This window comes from Heloderma suspectum, chromosome 1 (assembly GCF_057233095.1).
Source record: "Heloderma suspectum isolate Gila_16-S chromosome 1, 16-S_ref, whole genome shotgun sequence".
NCBI classification, from domain to species: Eukaryota; Metazoa; Chordata; class Lepidosauria; order Squamata; family Helodermatidae; genus Heloderma; species Heloderma suspectum.
Window position 1 is genome coordinate 288,781,139 of NC_139458.1, and position 22,394 is coordinate 288,803,532.

The 22,394-nt window shown below is 41.4% G+C and overlaps 2 protein-coding genes across 2 annotated transcripts in view; both read right to left on the reverse strand.

The window, feature by feature from the left end:
• The window catches only part of LOC146359210 (dystonin-like), a 422,334-nt gene that overhangs the window by 102,000 nt on the left and 297,940 nt on the right, over window positions 1-22,394 (reverse strand). Inside the window, exons 58-62 of the mRNA XM_084826836.1 lie at window positions 21,403-21,638; window positions 20,921-21,050; window positions 17,519-17,718; window positions 15,682-16,177; window positions 12,840-14,314 (exon numbers count right to left, since the gene is read on the reverse strand). Coding sequence (XP_084682962.1) covers window positions 12,840-14,314; window positions 15,682-16,177; window positions 17,519-17,718; window positions 20,921-21,050; window positions 21,403-21,638 — 2,537 coding nt within the window. The remainder of the gene's footprint in view (window positions 1-12,839; window positions 14,315-15,681; window positions 16,178-17,518; window positions 17,719-20,920; window positions 21,051-21,402; window positions 21,639-22,394) is intronic.
• On the reverse strand, window positions 1,662-4,377 carry LOC146359211 (uncharacterized). The gene has a single exon (XM_084826839.1). The coding sequence runs from the start codon at window positions 3,163-3,165 to the stop codon at window positions 1,741-1,743; it is 1,425 nt and encodes a 474-aa protein (XP_084682965.1). The 5' UTR covers window positions 3,166-4,377; the 3' UTR covers window positions 1,662-1,740.

Below are 22,394 nucleotides of genomic sequence, written 5' to 3' on the forward strand. Positions count from 1 at the left end.
TCAGACTTATGCCTGAAAGTCCTGAAATGGCCAAAGTGCTTCCACACGAAGAAGCTGAAAACAAGTACGCAAGAAGTCCAGGATGCCGCAGCTACTAGAAGAGTCTGAAAGTAAGACACATTTACAACTTTTCTCAAACAGGAGACATGAGGTATAACCCAAAACATTTAAATTACATTCAACAGTATCTAAAAAGCAGCAATTTGATACACACAGAGGTTTTTTAAAAATCAATTATAAAAAAGTCTGGAAAACTGAACTTTTATACATTTCTCTTTCAAAAATGGGAGACACAAATTGCTCACCAAAATGGTTAATGCAGTACTTCAACACCAGCAGAAAATGAGAAGTTGGTATGCACATAGTACAATTTATTAGAAAACCTTGCAATTAGGACATTTTTTCACCTAAAAATAAAAATTCATGCCATGACATTTACCTCATAATAAGTTTACCTCATAATAGAGGTCTGCACTCAGGCACACAGAAAGGAGAATGCAAGCCATATGTACTAGCATAATGCTATTTTTGTTGCACCCAATAGGACTTTCAGTTTGCAGAACATCATGGGAAAAGAACTGCAGCTTTCAGAACTCTCAGGAAACATAATAATTATGGGTAAGCACATGTAACATTTTTTAAAGCGAGTGTGGGAATACAGTACTTAAAGACAGTAAGCAGTAGGCTCTTGCCTTTCTTCACAAAGTAAGATATCATATGGGAAACTTGTCTTTACTTTGCTGCAATAAACAAGGGCTGAGATTCAAAGAGCTACTTTAGGCACATGCAAATGCTAGCTCAGTGGCATCTTTGATCTTTGTCCTTTGGCAGATATGCACAGTCCCCCATTCCATGTGACAAGCCACTTTTTGAGTTTCCTTTAGTTTCAAAAGCGGTTTGCCATGTAGAACAGGAGACTGCAAGTCTGTGGAACTTGTCAAACAGTTTTTTTAAGAGCCAAAACCTTATTCCTGTTTCAAAAGTCCCTATCTTGTAAAGACAATTAATTACATTCCAAACCAAGTGTTTCTCCCAGATCTCTTGTTTAGAGACACACAAGCACAAAAAGAAGGACCTGAGGTTAGAGTTTACCAGAACAGCTTAGCAACAAGCCCTGAAATAATGTAAGACATAACCAGACTAGAGTGACCAAAAAAAGAGAAAAAATTACAGACTTCATGAGCACCCTTATTTCAAAGCTTTACTCTACTTCCTTACTTCAGTCAACGCTCAGTAAACATTACGCGATCTCTTGTAAAACATCTCCCACAATTTCAGACCTACTTTTTGGCAAGAAGATGCAAGGAAATCATTTCAGTACATGCAACAAGCCTTTAATCTGGGTACTTCGGAAACCACAACAGTTCTAAGCCTTGTCGTTTATACCTTTATGACTAACAGGGTTATCCTATGCATGTCTACTCAGAAGGAAGCTCCAGTGACTTCAGTGGGCCTGACTCCCAGGAAAATGTGTAAACAATTGCAGCCTGCATCATGTCAAAGCTGAATAAATCAGGCCTATCTGCCCTTGAATGGCATTGACTGTTTGAAACACAAAATGTGTTTTAAAAGGGGTGTGTGTGTGCTGAACAGTGCACAGTGGATGCATTCCAAATGAAGGGTAACAGGCACCATCTGGACACTAAATAGCCATGCACCAAACAGCTGGAAGTAATCAGTCCTGTCACAAACTGTCCTTAATCAATTTACTAAAGTGACCATCTCACCCATTTCTGCCTTCTAATAACATGTTGGGGAAATTATTTTAGGGACCTCCTTGGATAGATTAACAAAATATAAGCATCCATGGGGAAATAATGCCAAAGACAACTGCAACATTAAAGGCAATACATTTATGTTCTGAATTACCTTATTAGACAACCCGCCATTGCAAACTGTATCCAAGTTTTGCTCTATCTTTTTGCCTGTAGTACAGAAATTGAATTCAGTCCTCATTGGGTTTGCTTTTTGACAACATGTGGTATTATCAAGTTCCAAAGCCTGACTAGACAATTCGATTTCACCTGAGTCTGTATAGATCCTATTATGTCCCTCTGTTTCATGCAAAATCACATATTTTGCCAACTCCATATCACTAGCATGTAAAGCTGCATCTTCATAATAAATATCTAGATCCTGAGGTGAAATGTCCAAGAGGTCCTTCTCAATCATCCTGTCATGGGTTTCTAATGGCTCATTAACTTCAGAGCTGCACCTCACTTCCTTTCTGTTTAAAGTGAAATCATGCTCTCTCTCACTGTCCTGGAGCCACTGTGCATGTCCTAAGAGGTCCTCTTGCAAATAGGTTAATGGACTATAATGCCCATCTCCTCTCTCCTGATTACCTTCAAAGTTCCACAGCGAATCTCGTTCTGCTAGCTCTGTTTGTGAGGCATCCTGCAATTTCACTCGATAGTGCCCATTGACAGGGGAACTTCTGGAGGTAAGCAATGAAACTTGTGGTCTGCTGCTAGAAATAGTAGGAGAACAGGCTCCAAATTTACCTACTAACTGAACATCTTCTATGGAAGATATGCTCCCAATCTGTCGCCCTGCTACCACATCTTGCTTTTCTTCTCTTTCTGCTGGAGGACTACATAGACCAGAGTCATCTTCTTCTGAAGTTAAAGAATTAGTCCCATATTTGTCTTGGCCTGGTGCTGCTAAGCCTAAAATATCAACAGTCCCAGCAACTGAAGAGTCACTTTTATTTGCATAGTCTGCAAAATTTGGTGGGATGAGCATTCTCCAGGATCTCCTATGTTCTTTCTTTTCTGTGTGATACTTTGCTTTGGGCAAGCCAGCTGTTCGAATGATGTCACTGTTCAGCTTAAGGGCATCAAAGATCATTTTTTCGTCTAGCTTATTAGCTTCCCGTCCTCGGAGCTCAAACACACTGGAGGAAGAGAGGGCACCATTGGAGCACAAGGTACTAAGATCTAGTGTTCTGTGACTATATGGCAAAGTTCGATCTGAGAAATGCCTAGAGGAGAGACTGCCTTTTGAACCTGAATCAATCTGTTCGTTCAGTCGAACTGTGTCATAGATTGACCGCTGAGGAACATAACAGTCCTCAATATTTATGTCTTCTTCTTCATCATCACCTTTTCCTACACAAGGAGGGTTCTGGCGTAAACAGTCTGGCCTGCTTAGCGGCTTCCCCATTTTGGGGGTATTTACAGATCTAGCCCTACTACTCTGCTGCCTTATGGGAGACGTGCAACACACATAGGAGTAAAAGATATTAGAACACCACTTTTGAAAACTGCAGTAAACTTGCCCTCAGCAGAAAGATGCATACATACTAAATACAGGACATAAGTTATGAGACGGTTAAGGTCGTAGTCAGTGCATCGGTATAAAGTATACATTTACCTGGCTGTAATTTAAAGACTCCCCATCCTAAAATATAAAGTGCTTGAGCTTAAGAAAAGGGGAAAGACAAAAAAAATCTTTTAATACTACAAGATTCTAACTGAACACACACATAGCCCCCCAAAATGAACAAACCCCAACAAGCAAACCCCAGCAAACCATAAGTGGCTCAAATACTCAGAACTTCCCAAATAGCATCTCATTTTGTTTTTCAGGTCAAAATGTATGTCTTAAATCTCCAGATTAAGTCTTCAAAATGAGTCAGCATTATAGCAGGCAGCACGTTATCTTCAGGAGGTGACAGGTTAACTGTAATCCATTTAAATGGCTTGCAAAACTCCATCTCCTTATAAATAAGCCATGTTGTAAAAGCTTTTTAAGAAAAACAATCAGAAGAGCTATGAATGGTTGAGACCAAGGCAGAGAGAAAGCCTTCAAGGAAAAATAAGGTACATCCAGAAGAGTAGTAACAGTAATAATAATTATTATTATTACAAAAGAGGCTTCTATTAATTTTGGCAGTAGCTATAAATAATCTTGATTCAAAAGGCTGTTTATTTCTTGTGTCCTTAAAGCTTCGCTGTGGTGCATTCTGAAGTTCCATAGGGAATACAGAGTCTTCTGAGTAGCCAGACCAATGGAATCAACCCCCCCCCCCTTTTAAAGAAACAAAATGATCAGAAAATAAACTTTTCTCGGTTCACTTGCAAAACGCACTCCTTGAAACTTGTTATCTTGTTTAAGGCAGCCACACGGCAGGAAGCGACAAGCTCCACTCGTGCACAAAGGCACAGCAGATTTACATTCTGTTTAAATTCAGCAGAACTTTTGAATAAACTGTAGCTAAGAAAGTACAGTCACTGTTTTCATCTCCGTTTTGAAGCGCAGCTGTAGCGAAGACGGCATAAAAGGAGCTCCAAACAATAAACACTCACATGTACTGCACAGTGCAGCTGATAAGCTTTCCGGCTCTTGCTGGGTTTCTTATGGTCTGACAGTCATTCTCCCAACAGTGAGCTGAAAGAAACGCCCTTTCTATTCTTCAGGCAACATCTGCTCCTATCCCATTCGTTCCCTGAGTATTATTCTAACAGAGCATTAGTAGGTGCCTGACCTCTTAGCTCTTCCCCCTTATGCTCCCTGCCCCACATGACTTATCTTAGCCATCTTTCACTTTTACTGTTTGTCTTGTCTCTGAACAAGGCTGAGCCTTGGGGTGGGGGGACACACAAAGGAGTAAGTTCCTGTTGGCACCCTGCATATTAGAGGGGGCTCTGTAGTTCTGGAAGAAAAGGGGCTGGGTAACAGCTTAGATGCAGAGTGGAAAACTGTGCTAATTAGTTCAAAATGTCAAAAACCGTACTATGCACTGCTTAACCGGGTAACTGGACACTGTACAAGATGGACCAGCCTACCAGCCTCCTACTCACACACCAATAAAATGTGCTATTTTGCTTTGCTAAACCCCCCCCGCCAGTATTCCGAGTGCAAATCTAAGTTGCTTGGATGTTGAATGTTAACATCTGTAATAATGGCAAGTAGTATTATAAACTCTAGTCAGCTGTACAACCAAAGAGAATTACTTTCCACCCTTACATAAGCCAAATTAATTTAACAGCCCGATCTTACTTAGAAGCAAGTCCCCCTTGAGTTCAATGGGACTTACTTACAGGTAAAAATGTGCACAGGATCGCATCCTTAATTGATTTTAAAACTCATGCACATTATCTATATTCTATAGCTGAAGTTTTAGCAAGCCAATGGGTGTCTGTGAAAGACCACAGAATGTATTATTTATTAATTACTCAGTCTATTCAATGGAAATTTATTTTCTTGATATTTTGTGCAGCTATTTTCACTTTCCGGCCCTCAGACAATTACAAACTATACAGTGACAAGCACACATAAAAAAGTCACGAGGACTTCTAACTAGAATTAAAATAAAAGTCTAAACAGTACAAATGAAGTACTGAAGAGAGTAATAATACAAATTAAAGAGAGCAAAACATTTCTTTAAAGAAATCCTAAAATTTTCAGCCCAATCTATCAGATCGTGTCCCAAACAAAACAGGTGCAATCACAATAAATAATATAAATAAACTGCTTTCTCAGCAGCAGAAAAATATCCCCCCTCACACATCTATGAATTTTTTTAAAAAACAACAAAACAGAGGCATCAATCTAGCACACTGCTTATTTATTTATTCTCCCGAGTTCCAGTCCAACGCTCTAACCACTACACCACACTGGCTCTCATTACTGAGTATGCTTTCAATTCTGAACTGCATTTATGTTTCCCTCAGGCAGCTGGTTGGCCATTGTGTGAACAGGATGCTGGACTAGATGGACCCTTGGTCTGATCAAGCATGGCTCTTCTTATGTTCTTACGTTCTATGTTAAGCCATCAATGAGATCCAGAGATTTAGATGCACACATGAAGTTCCACAAGACAACACTGCACATGCAGAGCATTCCTCAGTATTAAAGAGAGCAGTGCAACCCCTGCCTACACAGAGCTACATGTGCTCATCAGAGCCCTAGAGAGACATAGATGGAACGTTTACTTCAATATGTAGGGGTGTGAACTCATTTTTAATCTTTTGGTTCTACCGTGAGTCTACAAAAAAAATTAATATATTCATATAGTTAGTCCAACATGTATTTCAAACAAATGTGCCCCCTTAAAATGATCTGGTAGACATGGATTTTCCTGCTGCTATGAATATTGGCTACTGACTGCCATCTTCATAGCATCTGACCTTTCTTCCTGAGGCAATGGCTTGTCTTGCACGAGAAAATTGGGGGCTGGGGGAATAGTATGAATACACTGAATCAGTGTAATATCATCATGAAGAAACTGTAACAGGGCCAGCCCTGCCATGCAACACGGTGAAGCGACTTGCTTCTGGCAGTACTATGAGCAGTGGGTGGAGGAAGGCAGGAATTTGTGTCTGAATGGTACAGCAAGATGTTTAAAAACGGTTGGCCATAGTAATGCGGGAGGGGGATTTAGGCTCTGTTTCAAGCAGCAAAACAGATCAGCGCTGGGTTGGCAATGAACCTTAAGAATCTCCTGTGAAAGAGGCCTCTCACTCCCAATCCAGAATGCATTTGTAGCCCATTCTTTTCCCCGGAAGTACCTGAACTACGTGCAACAACAGGATATGACATGGAGCTATGCCTTCCATTTACAGAGATATGACATTGAGCTATGCTTTCCATTTAAGTGAATAGAGAAGCCCAACTTTACAGGACCTATGTGTGTGCATTAGGTCACACAAAAAGCTCTGGACAAGGACAATGTTTGTAAGCAAATAGTCCTCTTCCCCCAACAAAAAAGTGATAATAAAGTCTTCTTCTTGGGTTTGCTGTTACATTAAAGCTGTAAAACACATACTATTATGAAAGTTGAAATAGCAATAAAATATAGATTTAACTTTGAAGTTGAATCTGAAATGAAACCACATGATGCAGGGAAGAGTTAACACTACTTTGATTCAATCAACAAGGCAAGAAGCCACCATCTATGCAACCAACCTAAACCAATTTAAATATTAGTTCAAGCTCATCAACCAGAATATTCATCTAGAACCAGATCTCCTATGAAGTGCAGTTAGAAGGCACCTCTTGACACATATTTGATCACTGGAAATATACTGAAATGAGCCTTTAAAGCAACCGCATCTAGTAATGGTCTAGAAAGGGGGAAGGAACTTAATGAACCATTCAGTGATAGAAACCGACAACAATTCCATGTGCTTTAATTAAAAGAAATGTGGAGGGATTATTACTGAAGTATTTTACAAACATTTCAAGGAGCGTAATTACATGACAAAGATTGACTCCTGCTTCCTCCCTTCCCCATGCCCCCCCCCCCCCGGTTCCCCCAACATTAGAGTAACTCATTAAAACGTTCAGGAAAAAGATAAACTAGCTAATGGTTTTGTTTTTCAAGATCATCTCAACTGTTTGGCTTTTTGTAAGGAAACAGGCATGGTGTAACCAAGTAAAGTAAGTTCATCTGCTGAATTTTCCTTTTGTCCACATTCACTCAGTGTGTAGTTTCTTTAAAGCACACAGATCTGTGCTAAAAATGAATTGAAATAGGAACACCATGAAATACAATATGCCAGCTACTGTAACTGACTGAAAATGAAGCTTTCATTGGAAACACTGGAATATTTGTTCTTGAGGTTTTCTATAACGCCCTCTCTCTTTTCCCATGAAAAACATCAATAGATAAGATCTGAGAATTAAAACTAGACCACCGCATTTTCAGCTAGCCTAGAGTAATAATTCTAAATAGCAGACTGCATATAATTAATTGTAAAAAGTATGCCTGTGGGCCATCATTCTTGGTATTAGTTTCTAAAGAGTTTCACTAGTCACATTTTCAATTTACTACTCATTTTAATAATTTATCTTTACATTTTTATCCACTGCTTCCTCCAAGTAGCTCAGGCTACCAACCACTTGCACTGAAGATGATTACTTTGGTTCTGTATTACATACTGTCTCAAAGAAGCCCACACATTATCTCAAAAGGGATATAATATGAGTCTATACTGCTTTTTAACATCAGATCGTCTGGAAAATAACAACAAAAGAACAACATTTTTCTTGCAAAAGAATGTGCCTGCACATTGTCAGATCTGGAGAGGCTATCTGAAAGGATCTTCAGAAGTGTATTTTTAAACATAGTCAAGTTGCCCTTACATAACCTATATCAGATGCTAAAGACAAAGAAATAGGCTAATCTAATTTAAATTGTTTTAAATTGTTTTATGGTGTGTTGTACATCGCCCAGAGTGGCGGGGTGACCAGCCAGATGGGCGATTAATAAATTTAATAATAAATTAATAAATAAATAATCTTTGCAGCCCAACAACAGAGGTTTATGAGGTTATGTGTGTGGGCATCTCTACACCAGCCTAAAATCCTGCATTTAAAACGGGGCTTTCTGATTCCCTTTTTCATGTGCTTCCTCCACCCCCACCCCCTTTCCCCTCCTTCTCCCTGTATCTGAGTCTTCCATTATTTTTCATTGATCTTGCTCATCTTCTTGCTGCTTTTACTCTTTTCACAGAGGGCTCCTTCATGCCGGGCTTTTATCCTAGGTTCTACCTATCTCTGTCATCTTTGTGCAGAATATGTTCACCTCCGGCAACAAGCATTTTGGCAGCAGTTACAGGGCTCCTTCACATGGAGCTTTTATCCTGCAATTGAGATTGCTCCTTCACAGACGTTTGCGGGCTCTTCACATGACACAGTGACTCTGCCGTGACCCTCCTGCACTAAATGCCCTTTGTTCCGTTTTTAAATATATAGATTGCAGATAATGAGCTATCAAATTACCCCGCTGTGTTCCGCTTCAGTTTCCTCCGTGAAAAGAGTTAAAGCAGCAAGAAGAGGCGTGAGATCAATGAAAGATAATGGAGGACTCGGATACGGGGAGAAGGGGGGGAAGGGGAGGGGGAAAGGGAGCGCGTGTAAAGGGAGTCACTTGTGATCCTGCATTTAAAATGGAAGCAGAAAGCCCTGTTTTAAACGCAAGATGTTAGGCTGATGTAGAAATGCTGGGAGGAAACTGAAGTGGAACATAACTGGTTAATTTGATAGCTCATTATCTGCAATCTATTTAAAGATGGAACAAAGAGCATTTGGTGCGGGAGACGCCTTGAATGATCATGGCATCATGTAAAGAGCCTGCAAACATCCGTGAAGGAGCAATCTCAAATGCAGGATAAAAGCTCCATGTGAAGGAACCCCGTAACTGCTGCCAAAATGCTTGTTGCAGGAGGTGAACATATTCTACACAAAGATGACAGAAATACGTACAACCTAAGAAAGAGTATGCTGAGCAATTAAAAAAAATCTAATTATTCAGCACGCTCAAGATATCCAAATACACACACAAACACCTCATAGATACATGCAGGGACGTATTACAGAACCACTTTCTCAGCCAGTCTTTCCCAAAGCTTTGATACTTGGGGCACTGGCATTTTTCTGAGTACTTTATTCTGCACTGAAAAAGTTAAGATGTTTCTCAGTTTGCTCCCAAAATAAAGGACTGGCACATTCCCCTTACAACTGTGGGAGAACACAGTGAATATTGCTTCCTGGCAACCTATCCTCTGTACTTTACGCAGTCAGTCAGGATTTAGGAATGAGACCAGGCTTTCTGGAAATCAGCAAGGCTTCTGAGATGCTTTTACATCTCTCAACTTTTGCTTGGGTCGCAACTGGGAATTCCAGTGCATTCTTACCGCCACCCTGAAAAAGATGCTGTTGCCCATATATTGGCAGAAGGAACAGGGACTAATGCTGCATGGGGCTTTCTTATTCAGACAGACTTTGAGCGGTGGCTGCATCCAATACGGTGCTTTATTTTTCCAAGCCGCACTTCAGTTCCTCCTGCAGCGCACTAGCGGCCCCAGTTCAGAAACCCCCACCTTAGTAGATGGACAAAGGGATGGAGATGTCATCCTTCATGGCTAATCATGGTCAACCTCCTTTTCTCTCTTCCTATCAGTGTCCCTATTTTTTTGCACTGCTACTCCATAAAAGGAATAACTGCAATCATCAGTAAAGAGTCAGAAATAACTCTTTGAGTAAGGTTGCTCGTACTTCATTTATTTTTTTAAAGGCCTATCCTGCTCTTCCTCCAATACCAGAGCCCAAAGCTACTAACGACAAGAAATGTACAACAAACAACTATCAATAAAAAGCAATAAACCATACAATACAGTAAGTAAAACAAACAGGCAGCAGCAGGATAATCACTGTGATCACAGTAGCAGAGAGATTTCAAACAACCTTCAACCAGCCTCACAGCATTCCCAAGAGAGCCAAGTTTTAATGAGCTGGTGAAATGTATACATTGATGGGGCCAGACATGAGTTTTCTGGAGAGGCCATTCCAAAACACTGGTGCCATGGCTGAAAATGCCCTACTTTTTGAACCCACCCACCATATCTCTGTTGGTGGGAGGGCTGCAGAGCAAGACCTCAGATACTGATTGTACAGAAATAAATATATAGGAGAAGGAAGTCCTTTAAATACCATGGCTGCTTAGGGCTGGAAAGGTAAGAAACAGCACCTTGAACTGAGCCCAGTAATGAATAAGCAGCCAGCAGAGGTAAAATATTAGTATCATTTGCTCCATCTGCCCAAATAATAATATGGTAGCCGCACTTTGGATCAACTGAAGTTTCCAGACACTTTTCATGGGCAGCCACATGTTGAGTGGGTTGCAGTAGTCTTGTCTGTCTGTTACTAAAGCATTAATAACCACAGCAAGAAAGGGGAACTAGGAGCGACACAGAAGTTTCTCTTCTGTGCAGCCTTAGGGGATGTTCTGTACTACAGGGTTATGGTACGCTTCTTTGGTAGCCTACCCATTCTATGGTATCATATGGTAGGCTTCCCCAAAGTTCTTTCCCCCCATTCTAAAAGGTTCCAATTCCTCTCCTCACACTTAGTTACTGGCAGTAAGAGGTTTAAGCTACAATACACTAATATTTTTTGTATTTTGGTCCCACCCCCTTTGCCTTTGGCCCCACCCACCCGCGAAATGTGGGCCCTGAGGCCCTGAGAGCTTCTCTGAAATTGAATTCAGCCCTCAGGCAGAAAGAAGTTCCCCACCCCTATGCTAGGGTATTTCTATTCTCCTGCTAAGCCACTATGGAATGAAACTTTAAGCCCTGGAGTCCAATACAGGTTAATTTCCTTTCCCTTCAGCCATTGGGGAATCTTGGACTCAGCAGAGACTAAAACAAATTCTTGCCAGACAGCTTTTTTGGATGACAGCCTGGGTCACAAGACAGAAACCAGAACTATCCTTCAACAGAACAACTGTAGACACTGGCTTATTGCCTTTGCCTCACCTCACCTCCATACTCCTTCGTTTTGCTGGCCTGCCTGATCGGTACTTTTCCTGATCCTGGGAACCTAGCTTGGACAGACCCTCCTGACTACATAATACTTGGCATGATCCCAGGCCATAATTCTTGGACAACCCCTGGAACAAATGCTTATCTCGGTCTTCTTGGCCTTCCCCCGGGACTTTGCTTGACCTCACCTTCACTCTTTCACAGAAGGGCTGATCTTTCCTAAAGGGCAGTAAATAAATGAAATAAATATCCAGTGCAGATACATGTTTATGTACCAGCTGTCAGAGAGAATACAGCCTGTTCAGCTCTTCTCCCCATTGTCTTTTATTTGGAATGGCTTGATATTAACACACTATTCAGGGTAGGATCAATTTCTTCTTGCATGCCTGTACAGTGCCTCTGGGGCGTGGGATGCTTGAGACTGTGTTCGTTATGTTTTGTCTTGCTCTTGGGGAAAAGACTCTGGCTGCATTTCGCAAGGGCGTGGAAGAGAGGCTACCCCAACATCCAGTGGTTCGTTCATGAGAAGACTTCCACCATGCAGCATTCAGCCTCCTGGGCAGGAGGTATAGTATCAGCTGCAAGCAAAGGAACTGTAAAGTTTCTTAAAGAACTCCGATTTCTAGAGATCCAGCATTCTGGAGTTATAAAAGCTTCACAGTCCTTCTGGGTGCTTGGACAGAACCATGGGTTGTATTCAATGTTAATCCTACTTAGAGTAGATCCACTGAAATGAATGGGATTCAAACGAAACCAACACTGGATACAACTCCATGACTGTGCATTTGAACTTGGCTTGTTCATCAGCTAGCTTTAAAATTACCAGTAATCATGATAAATGTGAGAAAGAGGAGGAAGGAAAAAACCCAGGAAGCTGAAGATCTCCAAAGCTGAATTATGGGCAAGTTTCTATGGACATAATGCTTTAAAACAACATCACAAAGATAATACAATGCTTCAGTTCCTAAGCCAGCTTTCCTCAAACTGGTGGCCTCCAGATGTGTTGGATTACAACCTTCATCATTCCAAGCCAATGGGAGTTGTAGTCGAACACATCTGAAGGCCCCGAGGTTGGGGAAGGCTGTGCTAAGTTGTCAGACAACTGAAGTCTTAATCACGGCAGTGCAGATAAATATTTAAAGATGTGACTGTTTCTTTGCGATGTTATTTTATTTCTCCTTTAAAGTTAGAGGGAATATCTTAATCCATTAACAAGAATCTTGCTTATTAAAAAAAACCTTAGTTCTTAAGCTGAGAATGTGTTGGGTGGAATAAGTGTTATTAAAACATACTCAGCCTAAAACAAGCAAAAAGCACCCTCTGTTGGGACAAACGGAACATTACTTGTATGTTAATTCCTACGACACTGACTGGCCAGCACATGATCTATGAGCTGAAACAGTGGGATCAACATGGAGTAAAATCACTTGTTCTTTTGGGTCTAACTCTTGAGCAGCTCTCACTTCACAACACTCTCATTATTACTGTTCATTTTATCTACCCATACATTGTTTTGTAATTCAGTATTTGAAAAATTATATTCCAAAAACAGAGGAAAAAACTTCTTACCTTAAAAACATTTAGCTGTTGATTAATTGTCTCCGTTTCCATTCCCACAGGACCTTGGGACTCTTCATGTTCTTCAGCTTCCCCAAGTAGTTTGGAAAAACCCTTTAGTTTGCTATAGAATTCTTCAACGCGGTCAATAGTCCCTTCAATCTGCTCCTCTCTGGCTCTTGCTCTGTCGAGTAACTTGTTGCATTGCTTATTCAAAGCCTCCAAGTCCCTTTTGATACCAGCAAGATCAGGAGAAGCTTCAGCTTCACTTGCTAACATCACTTTACATGTCTTGTTTGCATTTTCATTACTGGCTATGAGTCTCTCCAATTTTTTCAGGAAAGTCTTGATATCCTCTCGCTGTGCTTGCAGGGTGACCAGATCCCTACCCACAGAAGCCATACTATCCAACTCATCATCAAACTCTGCAAACTGAGAAAACATCTCTCGGATGGTGTTTTGGAAATGGCCAATTCCCTGAAGTTTAGTCTCCAGGAAGGAACATTTATCTTCAACCTGCTGACTAACAGAGCTGTATTCGCCTTCTAATGCTTCTGCTTGCAATAAGAGGTCAGAGACACCCGACGAATCTGAAGCATCCCCCACCAGTACTTGAGCAAGTTTTTTTGTCAGGTCCACTTGAGTCTTTAAGGTCTGAAGTGCTTTCTGCTGAGTCTGCATAATTGTCAAGTGTTTGTTGCTGTAAGTCTGGGGTTTGAGAGAATCATGTGCTTCTAGCTGCTCTCTGACACTCTTCAGCTGCTCTTTAACTTCCTTGGATGTTTCTTGAAACTCTTTTAGTCTCTGAGCCATCTTTTCTAGACCATCTCTTTTACTATGCAGTTGTTCTGTTACCATATCCATTTTCTGCATCAGCAGTGCCTTTTCCTCTTCAACAATGTCTTTATCTGTTTGACAGGCGCTGAGGAAAGCCTCTGCTACATTACTTAGAAGCTCCACCATTCCTTGGTGCTTGTCCAAGTCCTTCTGCCAGGTCTTCACCTGTGTGATGGAATTCTCTAGCTCATCAGGATCTATGCCCATTTTGATTTCAGACAGGTGTCTTTGGCACTTTGCTATCCAGGGCTGCAGGTTTTCTACATGCTCTTTGTATCTGAGGGCTTTTTCCAGGCAATCATTTAACTTATCTTGCCTTTCTTTAACTTGCTTGTTTATTTCATCCCAGTTACTTTTGAGCAAGTTCAGCTGGGACTGCAGCTCTGCCTTCTCTGCCTCTTGAGTCTTCTGGAGGAGACTTTCACCTTCTGCAATTATTTTTTCATAAGAACCAATCTGGTCAAATAATGTCACCTTGAACTCTTTCTGATCATCAATTAATGACCACAGAGACTCCAGCTTAGTAGAAATGGGACAAGACAGATTCTGTTCTTCTTTCTTTTTGTCCAGCCAGGCTTGAAATTCTTTAGACATTTGTTGGAACTGATGAGAACTAACATATGTTGACTGAAGTTGCTCAATGTGATTGCCTGCAGAAGACCAAAACAAGATAGTTTAAAACCTGATGTATATAGGCACTTGGTGCTAGGATTATGGTGAATTTTATTTCAGTCAAGGGAAAAAGCTATGTTCTAGGAAAATACATCCTTTTGCAATGTGATAGCTCTTACAAAACAGTGTTCATCACTGGAGCTTGTTGTCTGAAGAACACAGTGTAACATCTGAAGAACAACAGTAGCTTGGAAGATAATTTTGCAGTCTAAAATAAGGTCAGAAGGAGCAAAACTCTTGACAACAGGGAGAAACCTGAGAATTGAGAACTAATCATGTGCCCAGCCCAATATTATCACTGACCTCAGATGTCTTCATGTACTTTGGTAATAAATATCACAAACATAAATGAGATACAGTACAACATGTCAAGCTTGCATCGCTCCCTCAAAACCCAGTTACAGAAAGTGCAACCAAAGAGCACTGCCAGACCCATCACAGCAGGGGTGCAGAACCTTAGGCCTGCAGGCCAAAACTGGCCTGCCTGGTGTACAAATTCAGTCCTCCGGGGTTACCAAGAAGGCCATGCCCCCTTCCCCAGGCTCCATCCCCTTTCCCCTGACTGGCAATCGTTTGGTGATTTCCTGATTGTTGTGAATATTTCCCCCCATTCTAAAAGGTTGAAATGCCTCTCCTAAAACTTAGTTACTAGCAGTAAGAGCGTTAAGCTAAAACATACAGGTATTTGGGGTATTTTAGTTCTTCATCCTTTGCCTTTGGCTCTGCCCCGTTTTGCCTTTCGACCTGCCCATCACTGGAATGTGGCCCTCAAGAGCTTCTCCAAAATTGAATTCAGCCCTCTGGCTGGAAGGGGTTCAACACCCCTGCATTATGGCATTACAGCTCATCCGATGGGACCCCCTTGTCTGGGTCTGAAACTCAGGAATGCTTCCCATTGCATGACTTACCAAGATGCTGGAACCCGCTGTAAATCTGCCTGAAACTGTACTATGTGCAATACAAAGATGCACAGAATGAAAAAATATATGTGTTACATTTTCCTAAGTGATGTTTGTACACAGAGGAGCAACTCAGCAGAGCATTTAATCACCATGTGGGAAACACTGTTGGTGAATATGTGGTCAATCAACTGTCAACCATAGATCTTATTTGGCATCTCAAATAGAGAGATCCAAGTAGTTGGCGAAGGCTAGAAAAATGCAGCTCTACCCACCAAACCATCCGTACAATCTAGGCCCTGGATATCATCTCATTTCCTTCCAGACACTGCTCAGAAGTGTTTGGGGGATAACTGGCAAAGTCAGGTTTTGTTCAGGGAAATTAAACAAACAGTTTCCCCCACTATTATGATTTTTTGTTTGTCCTCTTTTGCTTTGACACTAACCTGCTTTTCGTTCCATATCCTTAAAGGGTTTTATGACACCATCTAATTGCCTAGCGAGTTCTGCTTTCAAGTAATCTTCTGCCACCAGCACTGACAATTCCTCGCACAGGACTTGAGCAGCATTTATGTTGGTTATTTCCTGTTCTATTTCTTCTTTCACTTCTCTGGCCGCTTCCAGCTGCTGCTTCACAGCATCAGGGTCTGTACTGACAGCCAGGCTCTTACTGAGTTTATTATCCAAGGCACTAAGTTTCTCAGAAAGGTTTTTCAGACAACTTTGGTACTCTGTGCTTTTGACAATGGCTTGCTCAATTCGGCCGCATCGGTCACTCAGCCGTTCTGTTAAGCCATCCCATTTCTGTGCTACAGCGGTCAGTTGCTGCTTCACTGTTTCATGAGAAGGCAGGTGTTCACCTGGTCTCTCCAGTATCCCTTGTCCTGCTGTGGCCAGCTGTTCATACTGGGGTTGTCGAGTGTCGAACTCTTTGAGCAGAATCTGAGGAGAGAGTATTTGAATATCAATTTCAGGAAAGTGCAAGGAAACATTTATTCCAAACAGTTAGCAGCTATTTCTCTACTTTAGCATCCCAGTTTGTTGAGAAAGTGAATAGCTCTTGGTCATAAAAAAAGAAAGAAAGTTGTTTCGTCAGTGTAATATGAAGGCAAGTTCACATACGCACATTCATCCCTGAGATCTGGTCCAGACACTTGCTGATCCAGTGCTACAACCCATGTTGAGGAGGACACGTGCACCCTTGTCAACTCCACCATGCAGAAAATATCACTTAGGATGGGTATGCACCGTACAGTGCCTGATTTGCATCATCTCACCTCCTTTTTCAGTCACTGGTAAAAGTCACTTTTAAAGTCAGTGTTTAAATTAATCAGTTTAAGTGTTGACACATGTTGATGAAGCAGTCATCAAAGATCTAATAAGAGCTTTCATATCACCTGGCACAACCACAACCAAAACTCCTACATTCAAGAAATTCATATGTTAGCTGCAAGTCACAGAACCATGAGTGACGAACATGCATTGTAAACTGGCCCTTATAACTCATGGCTGGGGTGAGTGTCTTGCTTGACTTCTAACAGCAGACAACCATATCGCTGCAAATGGGTGCTCCCAGCCCTATCTTTGCCAATTTAATGGGAAGTGTGTGTGTGGGGGGGGGGGGCTTGGAGGGGAGAATTGGCTAGAAGGGTGCTGTAAACCTCCTATGTGTTTTGAATCTCCCTAGCAAATCTCCCCAAGTTGTGTGTCCTCCCCCACCCTGCCAGATCTCACTTTGGAACCCTGCTGGGGAGGGGGGATAAAAACTGGGGGCGGGGGTATTTGGAAGGGAGAATCAGTGTGTGGGCAAAAGCTTAAGTGCCTAACTTAAGTCTCCTAGCTCTCAATGGGATTTAGTCATAACTAACTTTATCTGGATGGATGCCATTATGTGTAGTTCAATGAAACTCAAAACCAAGGGTACTGAAATCCTTATAAAATGTCTAAGTGCTGAAAAAGGCAAATTTCAACATGCCTATGAAGAAATAACAGCAAGACTTAATAAATATTATCTCCTTTTAGGAATACAGCCTGTGCCGATTATTTTAGAAAATGGATTGGTCTTTGGACCCTTCATATTTGTTTTGAGAACTTCGTATTTGTTTTGAGAAATGTCTGCAACCCCCCCACCCGCCGCCCCAATTAAATTAAGTTTTGTAGATAAATTGGTCAGCAAACTTCTGCTGACTGAGTCATACCATGAGGCCATGCCAGTAATACTTTGGGTCAAGGAAGTGCAAGTACTGTTCTACAAAACAATATGAAATGGAATCAAGAGCTCACCTGAACTTGCTGCTTCTGTGTGTTCAGCATGTTTGGATCAATTGACAGTGGTCCAAGCACGCTGACCATTAATTCTTTTTCCACCAGCCATTGTTTCAACTGAGCTTCGGTTGTCTGAAACAGGGTCAGATAATTTGATGACTCTTCCAGTTTTTTCTGTCTGTCAGCTGCTACCTGGCGGAGTTCTTTCCATTTGGAATCTATGGCAAAATAAAAATAACATTTTAAATTACATATTATATAATGTCCTTATAGAAAATCTTAGACCAGTGATTAAATCTCATAAATCAGTTGTAATGTTTGGACCACTATGGGTAGCAAGTAAGTTCATCTAAACTGGTCCAATATCATTAAAATAGTTACACTTGGTGTGAGACAGAGAAGTTATTCAAAAAATCCCTCATTTCAACTGTTCGATTGAAATGCCACTTGAAACACAATTTAATGGGGGTTGCTCTGCCTAGCTTGCAGTTCTCCATGCAGTTGTGTCAATTTTCATCATGCCGCTACAAACACATTTTTCGGGTATTTTCAAAGCTTTGCCAAAACTTGCCACAAATACATGGGAAGCAATCACTTTACATAAACAGCTTGGCACACGAACTATCTCCACATAGTTTTGTTTCAAATGATCCAAGGGTGCTTGGCTGTCACCTGGAGGAAGGACTGCCAGGCTAAATAGATCTTTGGTCTGATCAGCAAGGCAATTCATACAAGCTTAGAAATACACCTTCTTCCTGTGCCCACTTTAAGGAACTTACCAGCATAGCTTTACAGATAGGAGTTTTGGCAGTGATTTGTCACATGCCAGCTCACATACACAGTGGCTGGGTTCAGACATAATGATTAACCATGGCTTGTTTAGCTAAACTCTGGTTTGTTTGTATGTCCGAATCCACCTCTGCCAACTATGGTTTGTTTGGGTTCAACACACCACAATCTGAAACCATAGTCAAAGTTTCTTCATGAATCTCAGCTTACGTTAGCTGTGGTTTGTCATTATGTCCACGCTTGGTATCTGGCCCTACTGTAGTTTGTTGCATCACTCTGCTGAGTGGCTAGAAAATGCTCACACAGTGAAGGGACTCTCACAGACCCCTCCCTCCCCACTCAGTCTAGCTGGCAACAGGCTCCTTTTCCCTGCCTACTCACTGACAGGTTCTCCCTCTCCAGACTAGCTGGCTAGCTCTGCAGCAGCTTTATGAGAGGAGGAAAAATTAAGGGACCACAGGTGTTTTAACCCATATCTAATGAAGGACATATGTTAAAACAGGGCTGGGGAACCTCAGGCCTGTGCTCCCAATCTGGCCTTCCTGGGGTCCCCAGCTGGCCATTCCCCTTTCCCCCAGCCACCAATCATTTGGTGGTTTCCTGGCTTTTGAGCAGTTCCCCCCCCCCACATTCTAAAAGGGTGAAATGCCTCTCCTAAGGCTGAGTTACTGGCAGTAGGAGCTTTACGCTACAATATGCTTGCATTTTTTGTATTTTTGGATCCACTGCTTTTGCCTTTGGCCACACACCCTTTGCCTTTGGCCCTCCTGACTACCTGAATGCTGCTCCCAAGAGCTTCTCCAAAATTGAATTCAGCCCTGAAAGAGGTTCCCCACCCCTGGTTAACAGCATAGCTTACTCTTAGGAAGTTATACCAACAACTGAACAAATGCAGTTGTACAGCGTGTTCTAAAAGCCTCCCCCAACCACCACCATAGCCACTGACTCACCTCCTGCTAAACTCTGTTCATGCAATAATCCAAGCACCCTCTTTTCTGTCTCAAGGACCCAAGTTATCAAGTTATTGCTAACACCTATTCTTCTGCTTGTTCACTAGTACAGGGTTTTTTTTGGGGGGGGGCACACATTGTGTCTTTACTGAAAGTGTGGCTACAGCAGGAAGGACCTTTGTTTGGGAGGAATGGGTTAACAAAGAAAAGCTACAGGACTGTGTTTTGCTCAGGGGCTTGCAAAGAGTGGCCAAAGCTCTCTGCGGATGAGAGTGTTTGTATTCCCTGCCCCATTTCTGCAGTTGCTCAATGGCAACAGAACTAGTTATATGTTGACACCTTGCCAGTCCATGGCTGCTGCAAAGTTCTTTGGTTTAACAGCCGTGTATTCACAGAGAAAACCAATATTAGGTGAAACAAACCATGGTGTGTTTGATCATCCGTGAGTGGGATCCTGGCTCCCTCAACAAGCTATATTGAAAACAAACGATGACAGCATTATGCCTGAATGCAGCCAGTGAAGTCCTGAAACTTTAAGTGGAAGAAGAATTTATGTTCCTGTGATATTAACTCACATTTATGTCTGTGTCATGCTTTAGTTTCTTTCTTGCTTCTTCCTGTACAAGGTATTTTGTTATTATTGGGAAGGCTATAAATGTCTTTTTTTCCAGCACAGCAAAATAAAGCTTGTTTATTTATGTAATCTGCATCCATCTATGTTAAACTGCAGTTAATTTTGTTTCAGGTTTGTCTATATATATTTGGCTTAATTTCCTTTAGAGTTGCCTCCCACTGTTACATTTTTTAAACTTTCATAACCAGAGTACTTGTTATATAATTACCCCCTCGAAGAAAGGATGGCTTTCAAGCTAACATTTATTTTGAGGTATAGTGACTCCGAGAAGAAAAAACACACACACCCTGTATTGCATACACTCATTGTCTAAACATGGTCATTTTCTTAATTTCTGGCAAAAACGTTAAGGAGGATGTTTTTAAAAAATGGCCAGGTGGCACTAAAACCCCACACTTGACAGAAAAAAATGCATTATAGCATGGAAAAGATCATGACAAAATACCCAAAGGGCTGCTTCACATGCTAGCTCCACAATGTTATTACCCTTTTATTGGCTTAATTAACACAACAAAAATTATGTGTGCATCCAGGGCAACAACAGAATTACAATACTTAAAACAGTCCAGCTATGAAGCTCTTCTAAGATAGTTGTGTTAGTTGAAATACAGAATAGGTATGTCACCTTGAATGAGATGGAAGAAAAGCAGGATGTAAATTTAACAAAAAAAATATGCATACATATATAGCTGTATGCAGGATTATAGCCAAAGGCTCCATACAGAACAGGATTGCACCAGAGTAAATACTGTGGCATATGGCTGTACAGACCAGCCTACCCGAACCTGGAGCTCTCCAAATGTGCTGGACTACAATGTCCATCATCCTCAGCAAGGCTGACCATGGTGCCACTCTGTTGAGGTGATGGGTGTTGTAGTCCAACAGAACTGGTGGTTGGGAAAAGCTGGCATAGATGGTGCTGCAAAAGTAGTACAGTACTGTTAGAGGTATTAAAACAGAAGCAGGTTGGGGCTATTCTCATTAAACAAATCATGTGTATCAATTGCAAGCCTCCACCTGATGCCTAGAGCAAGCACAGCACAATACCTATTTTATCCAACATCTGTTTCCATTTAGGTGCCTCAGGAGAGTCTGGGTTCTTCTCTAGCAGCTCTGTGACTCTATCCTTCAGCTCTTGCACTTTATTCTCATTCTGTTTCAATTCCGTTTCAAACAGCTGTGAAGAATGAACATGTGAGGCTTGAGAATGCATAAAACCAATATTTTTGGCAAAAGGGATGCTTCATCAAGATGGCTCCTTAATCTCTTTAGGCTGCCAGCTCTGATAGAAATGGTGTGACCTATTTTTTATTGCAGGTATGCAATTTGCCTGGTTATTCTATGTCCCCAGTAGGCATTTTTATGAGACTTCCATAAAGGGTCTGTGCAAAGTGCTAGTATATGGCAGTATGGTCACTCATGCATTATTAAACAGACCCTCTCCATTAATCTGAACAGGAAGCTCACTTTGAAAATTAATTATCCTTAATTGATAGTTCTGAACAGAGGGAGGGAGAGAGAGAAGCTACCTTATGTTGAGCCACTTGTTCTTTAACTGCTTCACCATCAAGAAGAGCTGTTTCCCATTTGGTTGCATCAGTATCCATTTTCTGCAGCCATTCCATCATTGAATTTGATTCTTCTTGAATGTTTAGCACATTTGACAACATGGATTCCAGTTCTGATCTTTTTCCCTTCAGTATTGCTCCCAAGTCATCATAATTATGGCTTACAGTTGACATGTAATGTTGGACAGTGGTCAGTTCTGAGAGAAAAGTGGGTAAACGTTTATTTGTTTAATTAAAAAATACATTGAACTAGACAGAACATCTGGTGAGGTGCAAACATTATATATTAAAAGTTGGAATCCATGCATGAAATAATAACCAACATAACTGATTACTGTTAATTTTTGCTTACACAGCTGAAGCCCGAATGTGGGTAGACTGGGAACCCTGAGTCAATCACTAGGCTGTTGGCAGCAGGTGACGGGGAGAATATTGAATAAGGACTTAAGGAAGAACATCTTCCAGGTCACTGCACATATCCTGTATGCAGTCAAATTATGTTCTTGAAACATGGCTAGTTACTTTGTTATCACCACCCTAATGTATTTTAGCTTCTGATTTATTACGGAAATCAAACTGTTAATCAAAGACTGAAATGAGGGAGTGTTTACTGATTTTGTCATTTAGAGGTTATCTCCAGGGTTGGTATCCTGACACAAAATCCCATTTACACAGAAGGAAGGCCTTCAGTTCAATGACAGACCATGTGCTTTGCAGGCCTGAAATGCCAGGTTCAATCACTGCCAATTCTAGTTAAAACAAACTTGGGTAGCTAGGTTTCCTCCTTACACCTGCAGCAGAGTTAAAACAAGTGTGAAAAACTCCAGTGCCACATTCTAGTTTGGCCCTCCAGTATATGCAGCTTTATATGATTACTATCTTGGGCCATTCGATAGTTCAAGGCACTTTTCTAGAACAGTGAACTCTAGCTGACAGAGATAACAACCCTGCTA

What these genes read in the sequence shown, in the direction of transcription:
- LOC146359211 (XM_084826839.1), bottom strand. Translation starts at nt 3,165, where the DNA reads ATGGGGAAGCCGCTAAGCAGGCCAGACTGTTTACGCCAGAACCCTCCT.